This window comes from Pseudophryne corroboree (assembly GCF_028390025.1).
Source record: "Pseudophryne corroboree isolate aPseCor3 chromosome 3 unlocalized genomic scaffold, aPseCor3.hap2 SUPER_3_unloc_87, whole genome shotgun sequence".
NCBI lineage: Eukaryota > Metazoa > Chordata > Amphibia > Anura > Myobatrachidae > Pseudophryne > Pseudophryne corroboree.
In genome coordinates, this window is record NW_026967582.1 from 334,774 (window position 1) to 350,675 (window position 15,902).

The 15,902-nt window shown below is 44.2% G+C and overlaps 1 protein-coding gene across 3 annotated transcripts in view; it reads right to left on the reverse strand.

Annotated features, from left to right (window-relative positions):
* Window positions 1-15,902, reverse strand: part of LOC134984846 (zinc finger protein ZFP2-like) — a 32,198-nt gene that overhangs the window by 14,706 nt on the left and 1,590 nt on the right. For all 3 annotated transcript variants that reach the window (XM_063950323.1, XM_063950321.1, XM_063950322.1), the window contains exons 2-6: window positions 14,714-14,862; window positions 12,343-12,522; window positions 11,611-11,689; window positions 11,391-11,492; window positions 2,951-3,394 (exon numbers count right to left, since the gene is read on the reverse strand). In XM_063950323.1, coding sequence (XP_063806393.1) covers window positions 2,951-3,394; window positions 11,391-11,492; window positions 11,611-11,689; window positions 12,343-12,522; window positions 14,714-14,791 — 883 coding nt within the window. In that variant the 5' untranslated portion in view covers window positions 14,792-14,862. The remainder of the gene's footprint in view (window positions 1-2,950; window positions 3,395-11,390; window positions 11,493-11,610; window positions 11,690-12,342; window positions 12,523-14,713; window positions 14,863-15,902) is intronic.

The window sequence follows — 15,902 nt, forward strand, 5'->3', positions numbered from 1 at the left end:
ATTGTTTTACTGACCTAGTTTCCTTCTGTAATGTCTTACTGACCTATAGTTTCTTCTGTATTGTTTTACTGACCTATAGTTTCCTACTGTATCACTGTCTTACTGACCTATAGTTTCCTGTCTTACCGACCTATATAGTTTCCTACTGTATTGTCTTACTGACCTATAGTTTCCTACTGTATTGTCTTACGGACCTATATAGTTTCCTACTGTATTGTCTTACTGACCTATTGTTTCTTCTGTATTGTCTTACTGACCTATAGTTTCTTACTGTATTGTCTTAGGGCCCTACACAGTAAAAGATTATCTGTCCAATCTGGCTGATTGGAAAGAAAATCTGGCAATGTCTGGGAGCACATGGCAATTTACTATTTGCTCTCAAAGATTGGAAAACAGACAAAAATGGACTTTCAGTCAAATTGGTTACATTTGTTTCATTAAACCAATTTATCTGAACTTGATTTTGGGAGCAAATGGTTGATTGTCATTTGCTCCCAGACATTGCCAGATTTTCTTTCCAATCAGCTAGATTGGACAGATAATCTTTAAGTGTGTAGGGCCCTTTACTGACCTATAGTTTCTGACTGTATTGTTTTACTGACCTATAGTTTCTTCTGTAATGTTTTACTGACCTATAGTTTCTTCTGTAATGTTTTACTGACCTATAGTTTCTTCTGTATTGTCTTACTGACCTAGTTTCCTTCTGTATTGTCTTACTGACCTATAGTTTCCTTCTCTATTGTCTTGCTGACCTATAGTTTCTTCTGTATTGTCTTACTGACCTATAGTTTCCTTCTCTATTGTCTTGCTGACCTATAGTTTCTTCTGTATTGTCTTACTGACCTATAGTTTCTTCTGTATTGTTGTACTGACCTAGTTTCCTTCTGTAATGTCTTACTGACCTATAGTTTCTTCTGTATTGTCTTACTGACCTATAGTTTCTTCTGTATTGTCTTACTGACCTATAGTTTCTTCTGTAATGTCTTACTGACCTATAGTTTCTTCTGTATTGTCTTACTGACCTAGTTTCCTTCTGTATTGTCTTACTGACCTATAGTTTCCTTCTCTATTGTCTTGCTGACCTATAGTTTCCTTCTCTATTGTCTTGCTGACCTATAGTTTCTTCTGTATTGCCTTACTGACCTATAGTTTCTTCTGTATTGTCTTACTGACCTATAGTTTCCTTCTGTATTGTTTTACTGACCTATAGTTTCCTTCTGTATTGCCTTACTGACCTATAGTTTCTTCTGTATTGTTGTATTGACCTAGTTTCCTTCTGTATTGTCTTACAGACCTATAGTTTCTTCTGTAATGTCTTACTGACCTAAAGTTTCTTCTGTATTGTCTTACTGACCTATAGTTTCTTCTGTATTGTCTTACTGACCTATAGTTTCCTTCTGTATTGTCTTACAGACCTATAGTTTCCTATATACATAGTTTTCCTGTCTATGTATGGTAGGTATGGAAGAGATACCTACCATACATAGACAGTATATATTAGCCTCAGCCTCTCCCTTCTGAAAATGATAATGAATAAGGTGTGTGTGTGGATACCATGCACATGTAACTGATTCTATTTACAGGAAACAATAGGGAGAGCCCACGGATCTCTGGCAGTGTTCTAGATGGTTAAGTATTACACATATGAATATATTTCTTCTAAATAAAATATTTTTCACCCTGATTGATATAATACTGATAGTAAGACAATTCAGTCAATAGTAATCTTTCTTTTAATTAAGTAAGATCCATATATATGAATTTTTAGTGCATAGTTATTAAAGGTTATATTTTAATTGCAATTAAGTTAACAAGAGTGCTCCCAAAAAGGAAGTTTATTTCTTTCTTTCCGGACCGCTCTTCTATGCAGAAGGGAAATATCTGCTGTTTATTGAGAGATGCTCCCTGTAAGGAATTTACCACTTGCAGCTGAAATTGCAAAAGACCCCACCCCTTGCATCAGGTAAATTAATGCCTCCTATGATTAGGACTTCTCCCTTTAAAGCCATTTTAGTGATGTCCAACAATAGATTCCTGTCCAAATCCTGCCCCAGGCCACGTGGTCTAGAGATCACCCCAATGCGAATAATGTCCTTTTTCACGATTTCTGTGGTGACCAAAAGGGCCTGATTTGTCTTCAATATTTTGTATTAATTGAAGTAGCATTTATGCTTTTTTCCCACATACATTGCTACCCTTCCTCCTACACTGACCATTCTATCCTTCCTAAATAAATTGTATCCTGGTATAGCTATGTCCCAGTCATGATTCTCATTGCACTATGACTCTGTAATTGCCACAATATCCAGGTTATCCCTGGTCATTATCACAATTAGCTCTGTAATTTTGTCTCCTAATCTCCTAGCATTTGCACACATAGCTTTAAGAATTATGTCTGTGCATCTGTTATTAGTAGCCATGTCCAGACAGTACAAAATAAATGACAAGTTTAAAGTTGAAATTACCTGTTTGGTGATGTTGTTCAGTATTTGGTATTTGTTTTTTTAACTAATCAGGAATCACAAACTGTCCTTTACACCACGACTACACCTCACTAAATGAAAAGATATAGTAAACATGACACAAATGGCCAAATAGGTCTACTATATACAAGGAGTTTTTTAATACCTGCATCATCTAACAAAATGAAGGTTATTTAATAAATGGTTGCTAAACTGAGAAATTTAGATCCCATACAAATTAGGCGCTTTACAAAAAACACACTACTACTTATATATGATCCCTAAAAACTTCTGCTTGTTACTTTTAATAACACTATAGTGATGTGTGTAATAACTCTCTTCATCTGATGTTTGTCATGGATAACCTTGTGTTATAAACACCCAACTGAGAACTGGGATGATGGCAGAGGATGGTGTAGAATAAGAGATTGCTGTAGTGACTGAGCAATGAGAATATGTTACTTCTGTAATAAGTGTTTATTACTCACCTGTGCTGATATCTGTAGGGATCTCCTCCTCCTTACACTGCTGATCACCCCTCACATACGTCTCTTCTTCTCCCTCTGTATCTTCTGTCATCATATCAGTCGCATATGTCTTTTCTTCTCCCTCTGTATCTTCTGCCTTTATATCAGTCACATACGTCTCTTCTTCTCCCTCTGTATCTTCTGTCATCATATCAGTCGCATACGTCTCTTCTTCTCCCTCTGTATCTTCTGCCTTTATATCAGTCACATACGTCTCTTCTTCTTCCTCTGTATCTTTTGCCTTTATATCAGTCACATACGTCTCTTCTTCTCTCCTTATATCTTCTGCCTTTATATCAGTCACATACGTCTCTTTTTCTTCCTCTATATCTTCTGCCTTTATATCAGTCACATATGTCTCTTCTTCTCTCCTTATATCTTCTGCCTTTATACGAGAAAGACGTTCTACCTAAATAACCCAAAAAAATATGATTTTGGTACTTACCGATAAATCCATTTCTCTGAATCCTCTAGGGGACACTGGAGTCTTATACAGTAGGGGTGTGAAGCTTGCAACCGGAGGTGTGGCACAATCTAAAATTAGCATTGTCTGCACAGCTGGCTCATTCCCCCTTCACATCCCTCCTCCATCAGTTTGAAAAATTTGACTGAGAGAATAGGACATGATACTATAGGACTTGGCGAGGAACCGAACCGTACAACAAAGCAAACAGCATCCAAGAAACTCTTAACAGAAAAACCAACGCTGTTTGCACGAACTGTTTGAACAAGAACTTTGAACACAGCATGTTGACAGCACCGAGGCGGGCGTCCAGTGTCCACTAGAGGATTCAGAGAAATGGATTTATCGGTAAGTACCAAAACCCTCTTTTATCTTTCATCCACTAGGGGACACTGGAGTCTTATACAGTAGGGGACGTCCCAAAGTTATCCCCAAGGGAGGGAGTGCTGTCGATGGCCTGCAAAACTAAACGTCCGAACTTAGAATTTCCGGACGCCAAGGTATCAAACCTGTAAAAGTTTGCGAATGTGTGGGCTGAAGACCACGTTGTCGCTCTGCAAAATTGAGTAGTGGAAGCACCTCGAATAGCCGCCCATGAGGCACGCACTGATCTGGTATTATGAGCACCAGTCTGAACTGGAAACTGCTTACCACAGGAAATATTAGCTTGCCGATTGGCAAAGCTATTCCATCTAAACAAAGACTGCCTAGATGCTGGCCAACCATTCTTTGGACCAAACCAGTGGTCCGACCTTCTAAAGGACGACGTAACTTGTAGTATATTCGTAAGCTCGGACAACATCCAAAGACACGTCCCCATCTGCGAATCCCTGAAAGGATGGGACCACAATCGGTTGGTTTACCTGAAACGACCTTAGGAAGAAAATCCGCTCATGTACGGAGTTTGGCCTTATCCTTCTGGAAAATTAACAAAGGACTCTAACCTGATAGGGCTCCTTACACCGAAACCCTTCCGGCCGAAGCCAAGGCAAGTAATAACGTGACCTTCCAAGAGAGATATTGCAGGTCTGTTCTTTCCAACGGCTCAAAAGATGGTGATCTCAAAAATTCCAACTACAAATCTAAGTCCCTCTGCGCAGTGGGAGGACGGAAAGGAGGTTGTATCCTCAGAACCCCCTGTAAAAAGGTTTAAACCTCTTCTAAGGACGCTAACCGCTGTTGAAATAGGATGGAGAGAGCCGAAACTTGAACCTTCAAGGAACCTAGTCTTAGTCCTTCACCTAGACCAGCTGGAGTGAAAAGTAGAAGTCTGGGTAAGTGGACGTTCGTCTAATTCTACCCATGTTCCTAACACCAGTCCATGTACTTCTTCTAATGTCTGCAGTCGTACATGGGTGTCACCGGCTTTCGAGCAGCGATCATCTTTAGGAATAGCTATTCTTGGTATCCCTCTCACTCTTAAGATCCGGGTCTCAACAGCCACGCCATTAAACGTAGCCTGTTCAGGTCTGAGTGGAGGAACGGCCCGATATAGCCGGTCCTCCCTTCGAGGTAACCGCCAAGGGTCCTCCGCTAGTATCCCCCGTAAGTCCGAGTACCAACCTCTACAGGGCCAACTTGGTGCTATGAGAATTGCCCATACTCGCTCTCGTATTACCCCTTTTTGGAGAATTCGGGGTATGAGTGGGAAAGGCGGAAAAATGTAAACCCTTCTGTAACACCAAGGAAGTGTCAGCGTGTCCACTTCCTCTGCTGCTGGATCTCTTGTCCTGGACACATACCTGGGCAGCTAATGATTTTGTCGAGACGCCATCAGGTCCACCTGAGGTAGACACCATCTACTCACCATCATGTCGAAGATCTGTGTAAGCACCGCTCGCCTGGATGCAGTCCTGGCGACTGTGATAATCTGCTTTCCGGTTCACTGTTGACCACTGACTATATCTTCAGCTAAGGGAAGCGAATTGTAAACTGCTTCTCAGTTCGAGAATGGTTATGGGTAACCCGCTCTCCAGTAAAGTCCATTTGCCCTGAAAGTGATGGGTCTCTAGGACAGCTTCCCCAACCTCTGAGACTGGCATTTGTTGGGAGAATTCTCCAATCCTAAATTCCAAATTCTTGCCTGCTGCAAGGTTTTAGTGGAACGACCACCCAATTAAGGAGATCCGTATCTCTTGTGGAAATCGGATCCTTCGATGCAGGAGCCAGTGTTACCCTGGTCCCTGAGCAGTAACGTTCATTGGGAATGGTCGTAAGTGAAGTCAGCTGTACTAGAGAGCCTTGAAAGACGTCACCATCATCCCAAGAAGTTGCACAGAGAGGTGCAGGGAGACCGTCTGTGTCCTCAGTACCTGAGTCACTAGCCTCTGTAGGTCCTGGAACGTGTTCTCTGGTAAGAAAGCCCTCAATCTTACTGTGTCCAAGATGAGATATAGGAATGGAATCCGTTGCATTGGTCTGAGGTTAGGTTTCTGGAAATTCACCATTCACCCATGTTGAATGAGAAGTTGATAAGATGTCTGAGCATCCTTGATGAGCCGTTCTTGAGAGGAGGCTTTGATCAGGAGATCGTCTCAATCCTGCCACCATTACTGCCATGATCCTCGTAAAAGAGTCCTGGGGCTGATGATAGACCGAATGGTAGGACCCTTCATTTGGAAAGGATCCTGCACCAGTGCAAATCTTAAGTAAGCTTGGTGGGGGGTCCAAATCGGAATATGCAGGAATGCATCCCTTATGTCCATGGATACCATTAACTGTCCTAGTTCCAAACCTGCAATAACTGACTGTTATTTAATGAGCGTCCTTTGAAGCCTGGCACAGATAAGCAGCTAATTCTCCAATATGCTCTGCTACTGAGAAACCTCCTCCATGCTACCTATTCACGCCCAGTCCATGTGACAATGTGCTGGTACAAAAATTGCTTTTGATGCAGTGTGCAACCTGACATATCCTTTAAGGTGGTCACGCTAGGCCTAGGTGACATTGCCTTGTTTGAAAATGCCCAGTAGGCCATTTAACCATTACACTTTTTGATAAAGGATTCTTAAATTCAAACCTCCTTGGCACTTGAAAGCGTTTATCAGGCTGCTTCCAAGCATTCGCCATCTGAGTCTGGGGAGTTCTAGGAACAGGGAGCACTACTGGCAACGATTGTGGGATACGAATCAATCGAAAACTCTCTGTATCCTTAACTTCTTACTCCCTGAAGTTTAGGGTCTCTATAACCGCTTCTATAAGGTAATCTAAACTCCTGATCTAAGGCAGACTTAAGTATCTTGCCACTTTATCTATAATAAGACCTTCTTCCTCCTTCGTGTAAGATGAGGATGGTTCTCTTAATCGACTTGTTCGCATTTCTTTATGCTTGCGCAGGAGGAATTAATTTAAATCAGAAATTCCTCCATAGTCTTTGAGAATCCCTCAGTCCTTTCCGACTGCTGTTTGCGGGATTCTGACATTTCCTTTGAAATACCTGTTAGGGCTTGCTCCCATGACCTTGGCGGAGCCTTCCTCCCGTGCTGGACGCCCTTAACTAGACAGGCAACGCATACCCAGGAGCCGCTCACCCTTGCTCATCTTACTACATTTTGTGGAAACATAATAAGTCTTAGTGTTGGTGGTAAGTGCTTTTGACATTTGAAGCCGTACCCCACAGAGCGCTCTTCAGTGCTTCCCCCCTTTATAATAGGAACAGAAAGACGGTAACGGGTGCTGGGAGTAAAGGTACACTGGATCCCCCTAGCTGGATCTTTCTAAACACTACACACAAAACAAAAAAATAACAATTTATAATAATAATATCACCAGCCTCGTTGCAACCCTCACACACCCAAATGTATTTCAGTTCTGAGGTCGGGGTTGTGATCCAGTCGTTCCCATAATTTCATCGGGATCTTTTGTTTAGAAGTCCCTTGAAAATCTAAAGCATAAAAATGCCTGTCAGAATCCATTGAAAATCCATTGCAGCAGAGTCCTAAACACAAATGTCCAGTAGAGGGAGCAGTTGCTCTATTATAATAACCCGTCCCTCTGCTCTGACCGGCCAGGAAGCCCGTCTATTCTAAAGGTAATAACGCCTGAGAGAGTCCTAAATACAAATGTCCAGTAGAGGGAGCAGTTGCTCTATTATAATAACCCGTCCCTCTGCTCTGACCGCCCAGGGAGCCCGTCTATTCTAAAGGTAATAACGCCTGAGAGAGTCCTAAATACAAATGTCCAGTAGAGGGAGCAGTTGCTCTATTATAATAACCCGTCCCTCTGCTCTGACCGGCCAGGAAGCCCGTCTATTCTAAAGGTAATAACGCCTGAGAGAGTCCTAAATACAAATGTCCAGTAGAGGGAGCAGTTGCTCTATTATAATAACCCGTCCCTCTGCTCTGACCGCCCAGGGAGCCCGTCTATTCTAAAGGTAATAACGCCTGAGAGAGTCCTAAATACAAATGTCCAGTAGAGGGAGCAGTTGCTCTATTATAATAACCCCTCCCTCTGCTCTGACCGGCCAGGAAGCCCGTCTATTCTAAAGGTAATAACGCCTGAGAGAGTCCTAAATACAAATGTCCAGTAGAGGGAGCAGTTGCTCTATTATAATAACCCCTCCCTCTGCTCTGACCGGCCAGGAAGCCCGTCTATTCTAAAGGTAATAACGCCTGAGAGAGTCCTAAATACAAATGTCCAGTAGAGGGAGCAGTTGCTCTATTATAATAACCCGTCCCTCTGCTCTGACCGCTCAGGGAGCCCGTCTATTCTAAAGGTAATAACGCCTGAGAGAGTCCTATATACAAATGTCCAGTAGAGGGAGCAGTTGCTCTATTATAATAACCCCTCCCTCTGCTCTGACCGGCCAGGAAGCCCGTCTATTCTAAAGGTAATAACGCCTGAGAGAGTCCTAAATACAAATGTCCAGTAGAGGGAGCAGTTGCTCTATTATAATAACCCGTCCCTCTGCTCTGACCGCCCAGGGAGCCCGTCTATTCTAAAGGTAATAACGCCTGAGAGAGTCCTAAATACAAATGTCCAGTAGAGGGAGCAGTTGCTCTATTATAATAACCCCTCCCTCTGCTCTGACCGGCCAGGAAGCCCGTCTATTCTAAAGGTAATAACGCCTGAGAGAGTCCTAAATACAAATGTCCAGTAGAGGGAGCAGTTGCTCTATTATAATAACCCCTCCCTCTGCTCTGACCGGCCAGGAAGCCCGTCTATTCTAAAGGTAATAACGCCTGAGAGAGTCCTAAATACAAATGTCCAGTAGAGGGAGCAGTTGCTCTATTATAATAACCCGTCCCTCTGCTCTGACCGCCCAGGGAGCCCATCTATTCTAAAGGTAATAACGCCTGAGAGAGTCCTTTTGGCGCCTCTATTCATTTAAAAATGGCCGCCATTTATTTAATAAATATATATTACTAAGGCTCTCTGGGTCCTTCCTAGGGTCACTCTACCCCCTTAACGGCTGCCCCAGGCCGGGCTTACTAGCAAGAGGGTCAGTTTCTATTAACTTCCCCCTTTGTCGTCACCCTCAGCCCTCCGCTGGCGGCGGGAAGGGACGAGAGATCATCTGAGCGGGCGGTGGACCCACTTCCCAAGCGCCCGTAGTGTGTGTGATGCTGCTACTGACAGGAGCGCTGTGTATCCCTCCGCTGGCGGTGGGAGAGGGCGAGAAACCATTTCAGCGTGTGGCGGGAGGTCAGTGCGCGTCCCCGCTGTATGTGAGGATGCCGCCGCTGACAGCCGCGATGCGTCTCCCTCCGATGTAGAGGGGGGGGGGGGGGGGGAGCTGACATGCAGCGGGAGTAGAAGCCAGCCAGGGAGTGTTTGAGCATGCGCTGTGTGTATAAAAGAAGTCGGGCGGCGGGGGAGCTGCGCTGCTAGTCTGCCAGGACATAAGTTACAGGAAGCCTGGAGGCAGCAGCGTGCACACTGGCCAGATAATAATAATTATTTAAACCTCAAGTTATGGGAATTGGAAGGAGTCTGCTAATAGCCTCTTCCTTTCTATCTAAAGCCCATATTAACCACCAGTACTCACTGCCCATGGAAATGCTGACTCTGTGCTCCGGATTTTCCATAGAGAGATGCAGATCCCTTTATATGGGATCATTGTCTCTCTAATTCAAAGGCTTTTGTCCCCCTTTTCATTAGGTTGACGCAGCCTGAGTTTTCTGTAATGTTACCTCCTAGGCACAATTTTTCAAACTGAGGGAGGAGGGATGTGAAGGGGGAGGAGCCGTCTGTGCAGACAATGCTAATTTTAGATTGTGCCACACCTCCGGTTGCAAGCTTTAGACCCCTACTGTATAAGACTCCAGTGTCCCCTAGTGGATGAAAGAGAAATACAATTTAAATTGAGGTGAAACAGTATAATATCATTGTATAAGACACATACAGCTTCTCTACACATTAGATCCAAGGATATTAAAAGAACTTAAAGAGGTGCTGGTAGCACCATTGACAGAATTATTCAACCAGTCATTAGCTACAGGAGAAATTCCAGGGGACTGGAAAAGAGCAAACGTAGTCCCACTGCACAAAAGTGTAAGCAAGGAAGAGGCAAACAACTACAGACCAGTGAGTCTTACATCAGTAGTAGGGAAATTGATGGAAACACTCTTAAAAGAAAGAGTTGTAGATTATCTCAAATCCGGCAATTTACTGGATCCCAAACAGCATGGATTCACTGGGGGAAGATCATGTCAAACAAATCTTATTGACTTTTTTGATTGTGTGACTAAAGTGATGGATAAAGGTGGAGCCATGGATATACCTTATCTAGACTTTAGTAAGGCTTTTGACACAGTCCACATCGCAGACTGCTAAATAAACTTGAAAGTTTGGGATTGGATATTAGGATTATTGAATGGATAAGATCTTGGTTACATGATAGAAAACAGAGAGTTGTGGTAAATGGAGTGCATTCACAGGAGGGAAATGTTACCAGTGGAGTACCCCAGGGATCTGTACTTGGACCAGTGCTTTTTAATATCTTTATTGGCGACATTGCAAATGGCATTAAAGGGAAAGTATGCCTTTTTGCAGATGACACAAAGGTATGCAACAGGGTAGACACACCAGGTGGGGCAAAACAAATGATTGAGGATCTAGGTAGACTAGAGGAATGGTCAAGAGTCTGGCAATTACAGTTTAATGCCAAAAAATGCAAAATCATGCACTTGGGTCTCAAAAATCCTAAAGCTAAATATAGTATTAATGGCACTATACTGGAAACTACTGAGGAGGAAAGGGATCTAGGAGTCACTATTTCAGGTGATATAAAGGCAGATAAGCAATGTAACAAAGCAATGAGAAAGGCTAGTCAGATGCTTGGCTGCATTGGGAGAGGAATCAGTAACAGAAAGAAAGAAGTAATAATGCCACTGTATAGGTCATTGGTACGGCCTCATCTAGAATACTGTATTCAGTTCTGGAGGCCATATCTTCAAAAGGATATTAATACATTAGAAACTGTACAAAGGAGGGCAACTAAAATGGTGCATGGCCTACATCACAAAACATACCCAGAAAGACTAAGAAATCTCAATATGTATAGTTTGGAGCAGAGAAGGGAAAGGGGGGACATGATAGAAACTTTCAAATATATGAAGGCTTTTAACAAAGTCCAGGAGGGAAACATTCTCCAAATGAAGAGAAGCAATAGGACACGAGGACATGCACTGAGACTGGAGGGGGCGGGAGGTTCAGGGGAAATTTGCGGAAAAATTATTTCACAGAAAGGGTAGTGGACAAGTGGAATAGCCTCCCATCAGAGGTGGTAGAGGCTAAGACAGTAGAGCAATTTAAACATGCATGGGATGGACATAAGGATATCCTTACAAAGAAATAAGGATCAAATAAGGTTAGTGATAAAAAAAATAAAAAAATAAGGGGCAGACTAGATGGGCCAAGTGGTTCTTATCTGTCGACAAATTCTATGTTTCTATAGTGACAGTCACTTTGGTATATTTGGGAGACCCTAAATCCCACCTACCTGATCCTCCTGTGAGGTTCTGTGATTCTCCTCTGTACAATACTGGGAATACAGAGGACGGGGACGTCTCACTGGGGTATATCTGTTACTGGGTCCATCTGTAGGAGACACACATTGACTGAGTACAGTGTATATATGTGATTATCAGGTGATGTGTGTATATAGGGGCCCCCATACCTGCTCTCCCCTGTACAATACATGACAGTCTCCTCTTACCCAGTGATGTGAGGGGCCGGTGATTCTCCATCATCACGTCCTTGTACAGACCCCTGTGTTCCTCTATATACTCCTCCTCCTGCATGGAGACATAGACAGTGACATCCTGACATATTATAGGAACCAGACACACACAGTGATACAGTAATCACCCAGACACATCCCCCGGTGTTACTGTATAATGCCCCATTCCCAGCAGTCACCTCTCCAGTCATCACCCAGACACGTCCCCTGGTGTTACTGTATAATGCCCCATTCCCAGCAGTCACCTCTCCAGTCATCACCCAGACACATTCCCCTGGTGTTACTGTATAATGTCCCATTCCAAGCAGTAACCTCTCCAGGCATCACCCAGACACATCCCCTGGTGTTACTGTATAATGTCCCATTCCCAGCAGTCACCTCTCCAGTCATCACCCAGACACATCCCCCGGTTTTACTGTATAATGCCCCATTCCCGGCAGTCACCTCTCCAGTCATCACCCAGACACATTACCCGGTGTTACTGTATAATGCTCCATTCCCGGCAGTCACCTCTCCAGTCATCACCCAGACAAGTCCCCTGGTGTTACTGTATAATGTCCCATTCCCAGCAGTCACCTCTCCAGTCATCACCCAGACACATCCCCCGGTGTTACTGTATAATGTCCCCTTCCCAGCAGTCACCTCTCCAGTCATCACCCAGACACATCCCCCGTTGTTACTGTATAATGCCCCATTCCCAGCAGTCACCACTCCAGTCAGCAGTTGAATGATCTTGTTGGTGAGTTCCAGGATCTTCTTGTCATTGTGTCTCTCATGTGTCAGTGAGTGAGGTGGAGGCACCGTGATTGGGCTCTGGGTTCTACTCAGTCCTCCTGATACACGGGGATGGCTGCTGGGTGTCTCACACCCATTCACTATTGTGTAATCCTGTGTAATGGTGGAGACATCAAATATCAATATATACACTCCCAGATCCCATCACCTCCCCAGTCATGTCCCTGTATTATTACTATAGATATAAGTGACGTCACTATGAAGCTGCAAGATCCCTTAACCTCCTCAGTCGTGTCCCTGTATTATTACTATAGATATAAGTGATGTCACTGTCAGGCTCCAAGACCCCCTCACCTCCCCAGTCATGTCCCTGAATTATTACTAAAGATATAAGTGATGTCACTGTGACACTCCAAGATTCACTCACTTCCCCAGTCATGTCCCTGTTTTATTACTATAGACAAAAGTGACATCACTGTGATGCTCCCAAACCCCTCACCTACGCAGTTATGTCCCTGTATTAATACTATAGATATATGTGACGTCAAAGTGATGCTCCCAGATCCCTTCACCTCCCCAGTCATGTCCTTGTATGATTACTATAGATATAAGTGATGTCACTGTGACACTCCCAGATCACCTCACCTCCCCTGTCATGTCCATGTGTTATTACTATAGATATGTGACATCACTGCGTCACTACCAGATCCCCTTCCCTCCCCAGTCATGTCCCTGTATTTACTATAGATATGTGATGCTACTGTGACGATCCCAGATCCCCTCACCTGCCCAGTCACATCACTGTACTATTACTATAGATATAAGTGATGTCATTGTGATGCTCCCAGATCCCCTCACCTACCAAGTCATGTCCCTGAATTATTGCTAAAGATATAAGTGATGTCACTGTGACACTCCCAGATTCACTCACTTCCCCAGTCATGTCCCTGTTTTATTACTATAGACAAAAGTGACATCACTGTGACGCTCCCAAACCCCTCACCTCCGCAGTTATGTCCCTGTATTAATACTATAGATATATGTGACGTCAAAGTGATGCTCCCAGATCCCTTCACCTCCCTAGTCATGTCCTTGTATTATTACTATAGATATAAGTGATGTCACTGTGACACTCCCAGATCACCTCACCTCCCCTGTCACGTCCATGTGTTATTACTATAGATATGTGACATCACTGCGTCGCTACCAGATCCCCTTCCCTCCCCAGTCATGTCCCTGTATTTACTATAGATATGTGATGCCACTGTGACGATCCCAGATCACCTCACCTCCCCAGTCATGCCCCTGTGTTATTGCTATAGATATGTGACATCACTGCGCCGCTCCCAGATCCCCCCACCTCCGTAGTCAAGTCCCTGTATTTACTATAGATATAAGTTACTTAACAGTAACGCTTTAAAATCCTCTCACCTCCCCAGTCATGTCCCTGTATTATTACTATAGATGAGTGACGTCACTATGAATCTCCAAGATCCCATCACCTCCCAAGTCAAGTCCCTGTATTATTACTATAGATATACGTGATGTCACTGTAATGCTCCCAGATCCCCTCACCTCCCCAGTGACATCCCTGTATTATTACTATAGATATGTGACCTCACTGTGATGCTCTGATTCCCTAACATCCCCAGTCATATTCCTGTATTATGACTATAGATATTAGAGATGTCACAGTGACGCACCCAGATCCCCTCACCTCCCCAGTCATGTCCCTGTATTATTACTATAGATATAAGGTCACAGTGATGCTTCCAGATCCTATCACCTCCCCAGTCATGTCCCTGTATTATTACTATAGATATAAGTGATGTCACTGTGACACTCCTAGATCCCCTCACCTCCCCAGTCATGTTCCTGTATTATTACTATAGATATAAGGTCACAGTGATGCTCCCAGATCCCCTCACCTCCCCAGTCATGTCCCTCTATTATTACTATAGATATAAGGCCACAGTGATGCTCCCTGATCCCCTCACCTTCCCAGTCATGTCCCTGTATTATCACTATAGATATAAGGTCACTGTGACGCTCCCAGATCCGCTCACCTCCCCAGTTATGTTCCTGTATCATTACTAAAGATATAAGGTCCCTGTGACACTCCCAGTTCCCCTTACCTCTCCAATCATGTCCCTGTATTATTACTATAGATATGTGATGTCACAGTGATGCTCCCAGATCCCCTCACCTCCCCAGTCATGTCCCTGTATTATTACTATAGATATAAAGTCACAGTGATGCTCCCAGATCCCCTCACCTCCCCAGTCATGTCCCTGTATTATTACTATAGATATAAGGTCACTGTGACGCTCCCAGATCCACTCACCTCCCCAGTCAGTAGGTAGATGATCTCCAGGGTGATATTTATTATCTTTTCAGTCCTGTGACTCCTGTCCTTGTCCATCCTTTGTGAATCAGAGAGAATACAGAACGTGTAATGTGTAATAAAGACTCCGTTCCCCACAGCTGGAGTTCCTTGGAATAAATATAATACATAAAACATATTGCACATGTAACATAGTAAATATAAAATAGAGTGGTCATTAAGTCTCCTATTTGCTCACAGCCACAGAGTCCTGGTCAGTGTCTCCAAGGTTCCTGTGACCCAGCACCATAAGGCTGTACTGCATAGTGGGACTGATCTAGAGTGTAGCGCTATTGTGGGTGGAGTCACAATGAACTGATGTTCGGTACACCGCTCATGTGCAGGACCCGTACGGAGCATGTGCTCTATGTGTCCTGAGTTGTCAGACGAGTATGGCTGCAGCCATGAAGTGGTGTAAGGGTGAGAATTGGTTGTGAAGGGACAGGGTCTCCTGAGGGAAATTTCATGGCCTCATTCATGGAGCTGCGGCGTACAGTCTCTGTGACCTCAGGATTCACAGATCCAGCTGATGGTGTAGCAAAGGTGGCAGAAGACAGGCAAGGAGGTGGCAGAAGACAGGAGGTGGAAAGGCGGCAGGAGACAGGCAGGGAAAAGGTTGCAGGAGACAGGCAGGGGAAAGGTTGCAGGAAACAGGCAGGGGAAAGGTTGCAGGAGACAGGCAAGGAGGTGGCAGGAGACAGGGAGGGGGTGGCAGGAGACAGGGGAAAGGCGGCAGGAGACCGGCCAGGGGGAGCAGGAGACAGGGAAAAGGCGACAAGCAGGGAAAAGGCGGCAGGAGACAGGCAGGTGGGCTGCAGGGTGGAGGTGGCAGGAGACAGGCAGGGGAAAGGCGGCAGGAGACAGACGGGGTAAAGGCAACAGGAGACAGGCAGGGGAAAGGCGGCAGGAGACAGGCAGGGGAAAGGCGGCAGGAGACATTATTTGTTCTCAGGAGATTGAATAATTTCTTAATCATTTGTAATAAAAGTTATATTTTACTCTTTGAGAATATCTAATTATTTCTTCACAAGAGTGGGCCCACAAAGAAGTCTACTTTCTTTCTCTTGTCACTGTGACACTCCCAGGTCCCCCTCACCTCCCCAGTCATGTCCCTGTATTATTACTATAGATATAAGGTCACAGTGATGCT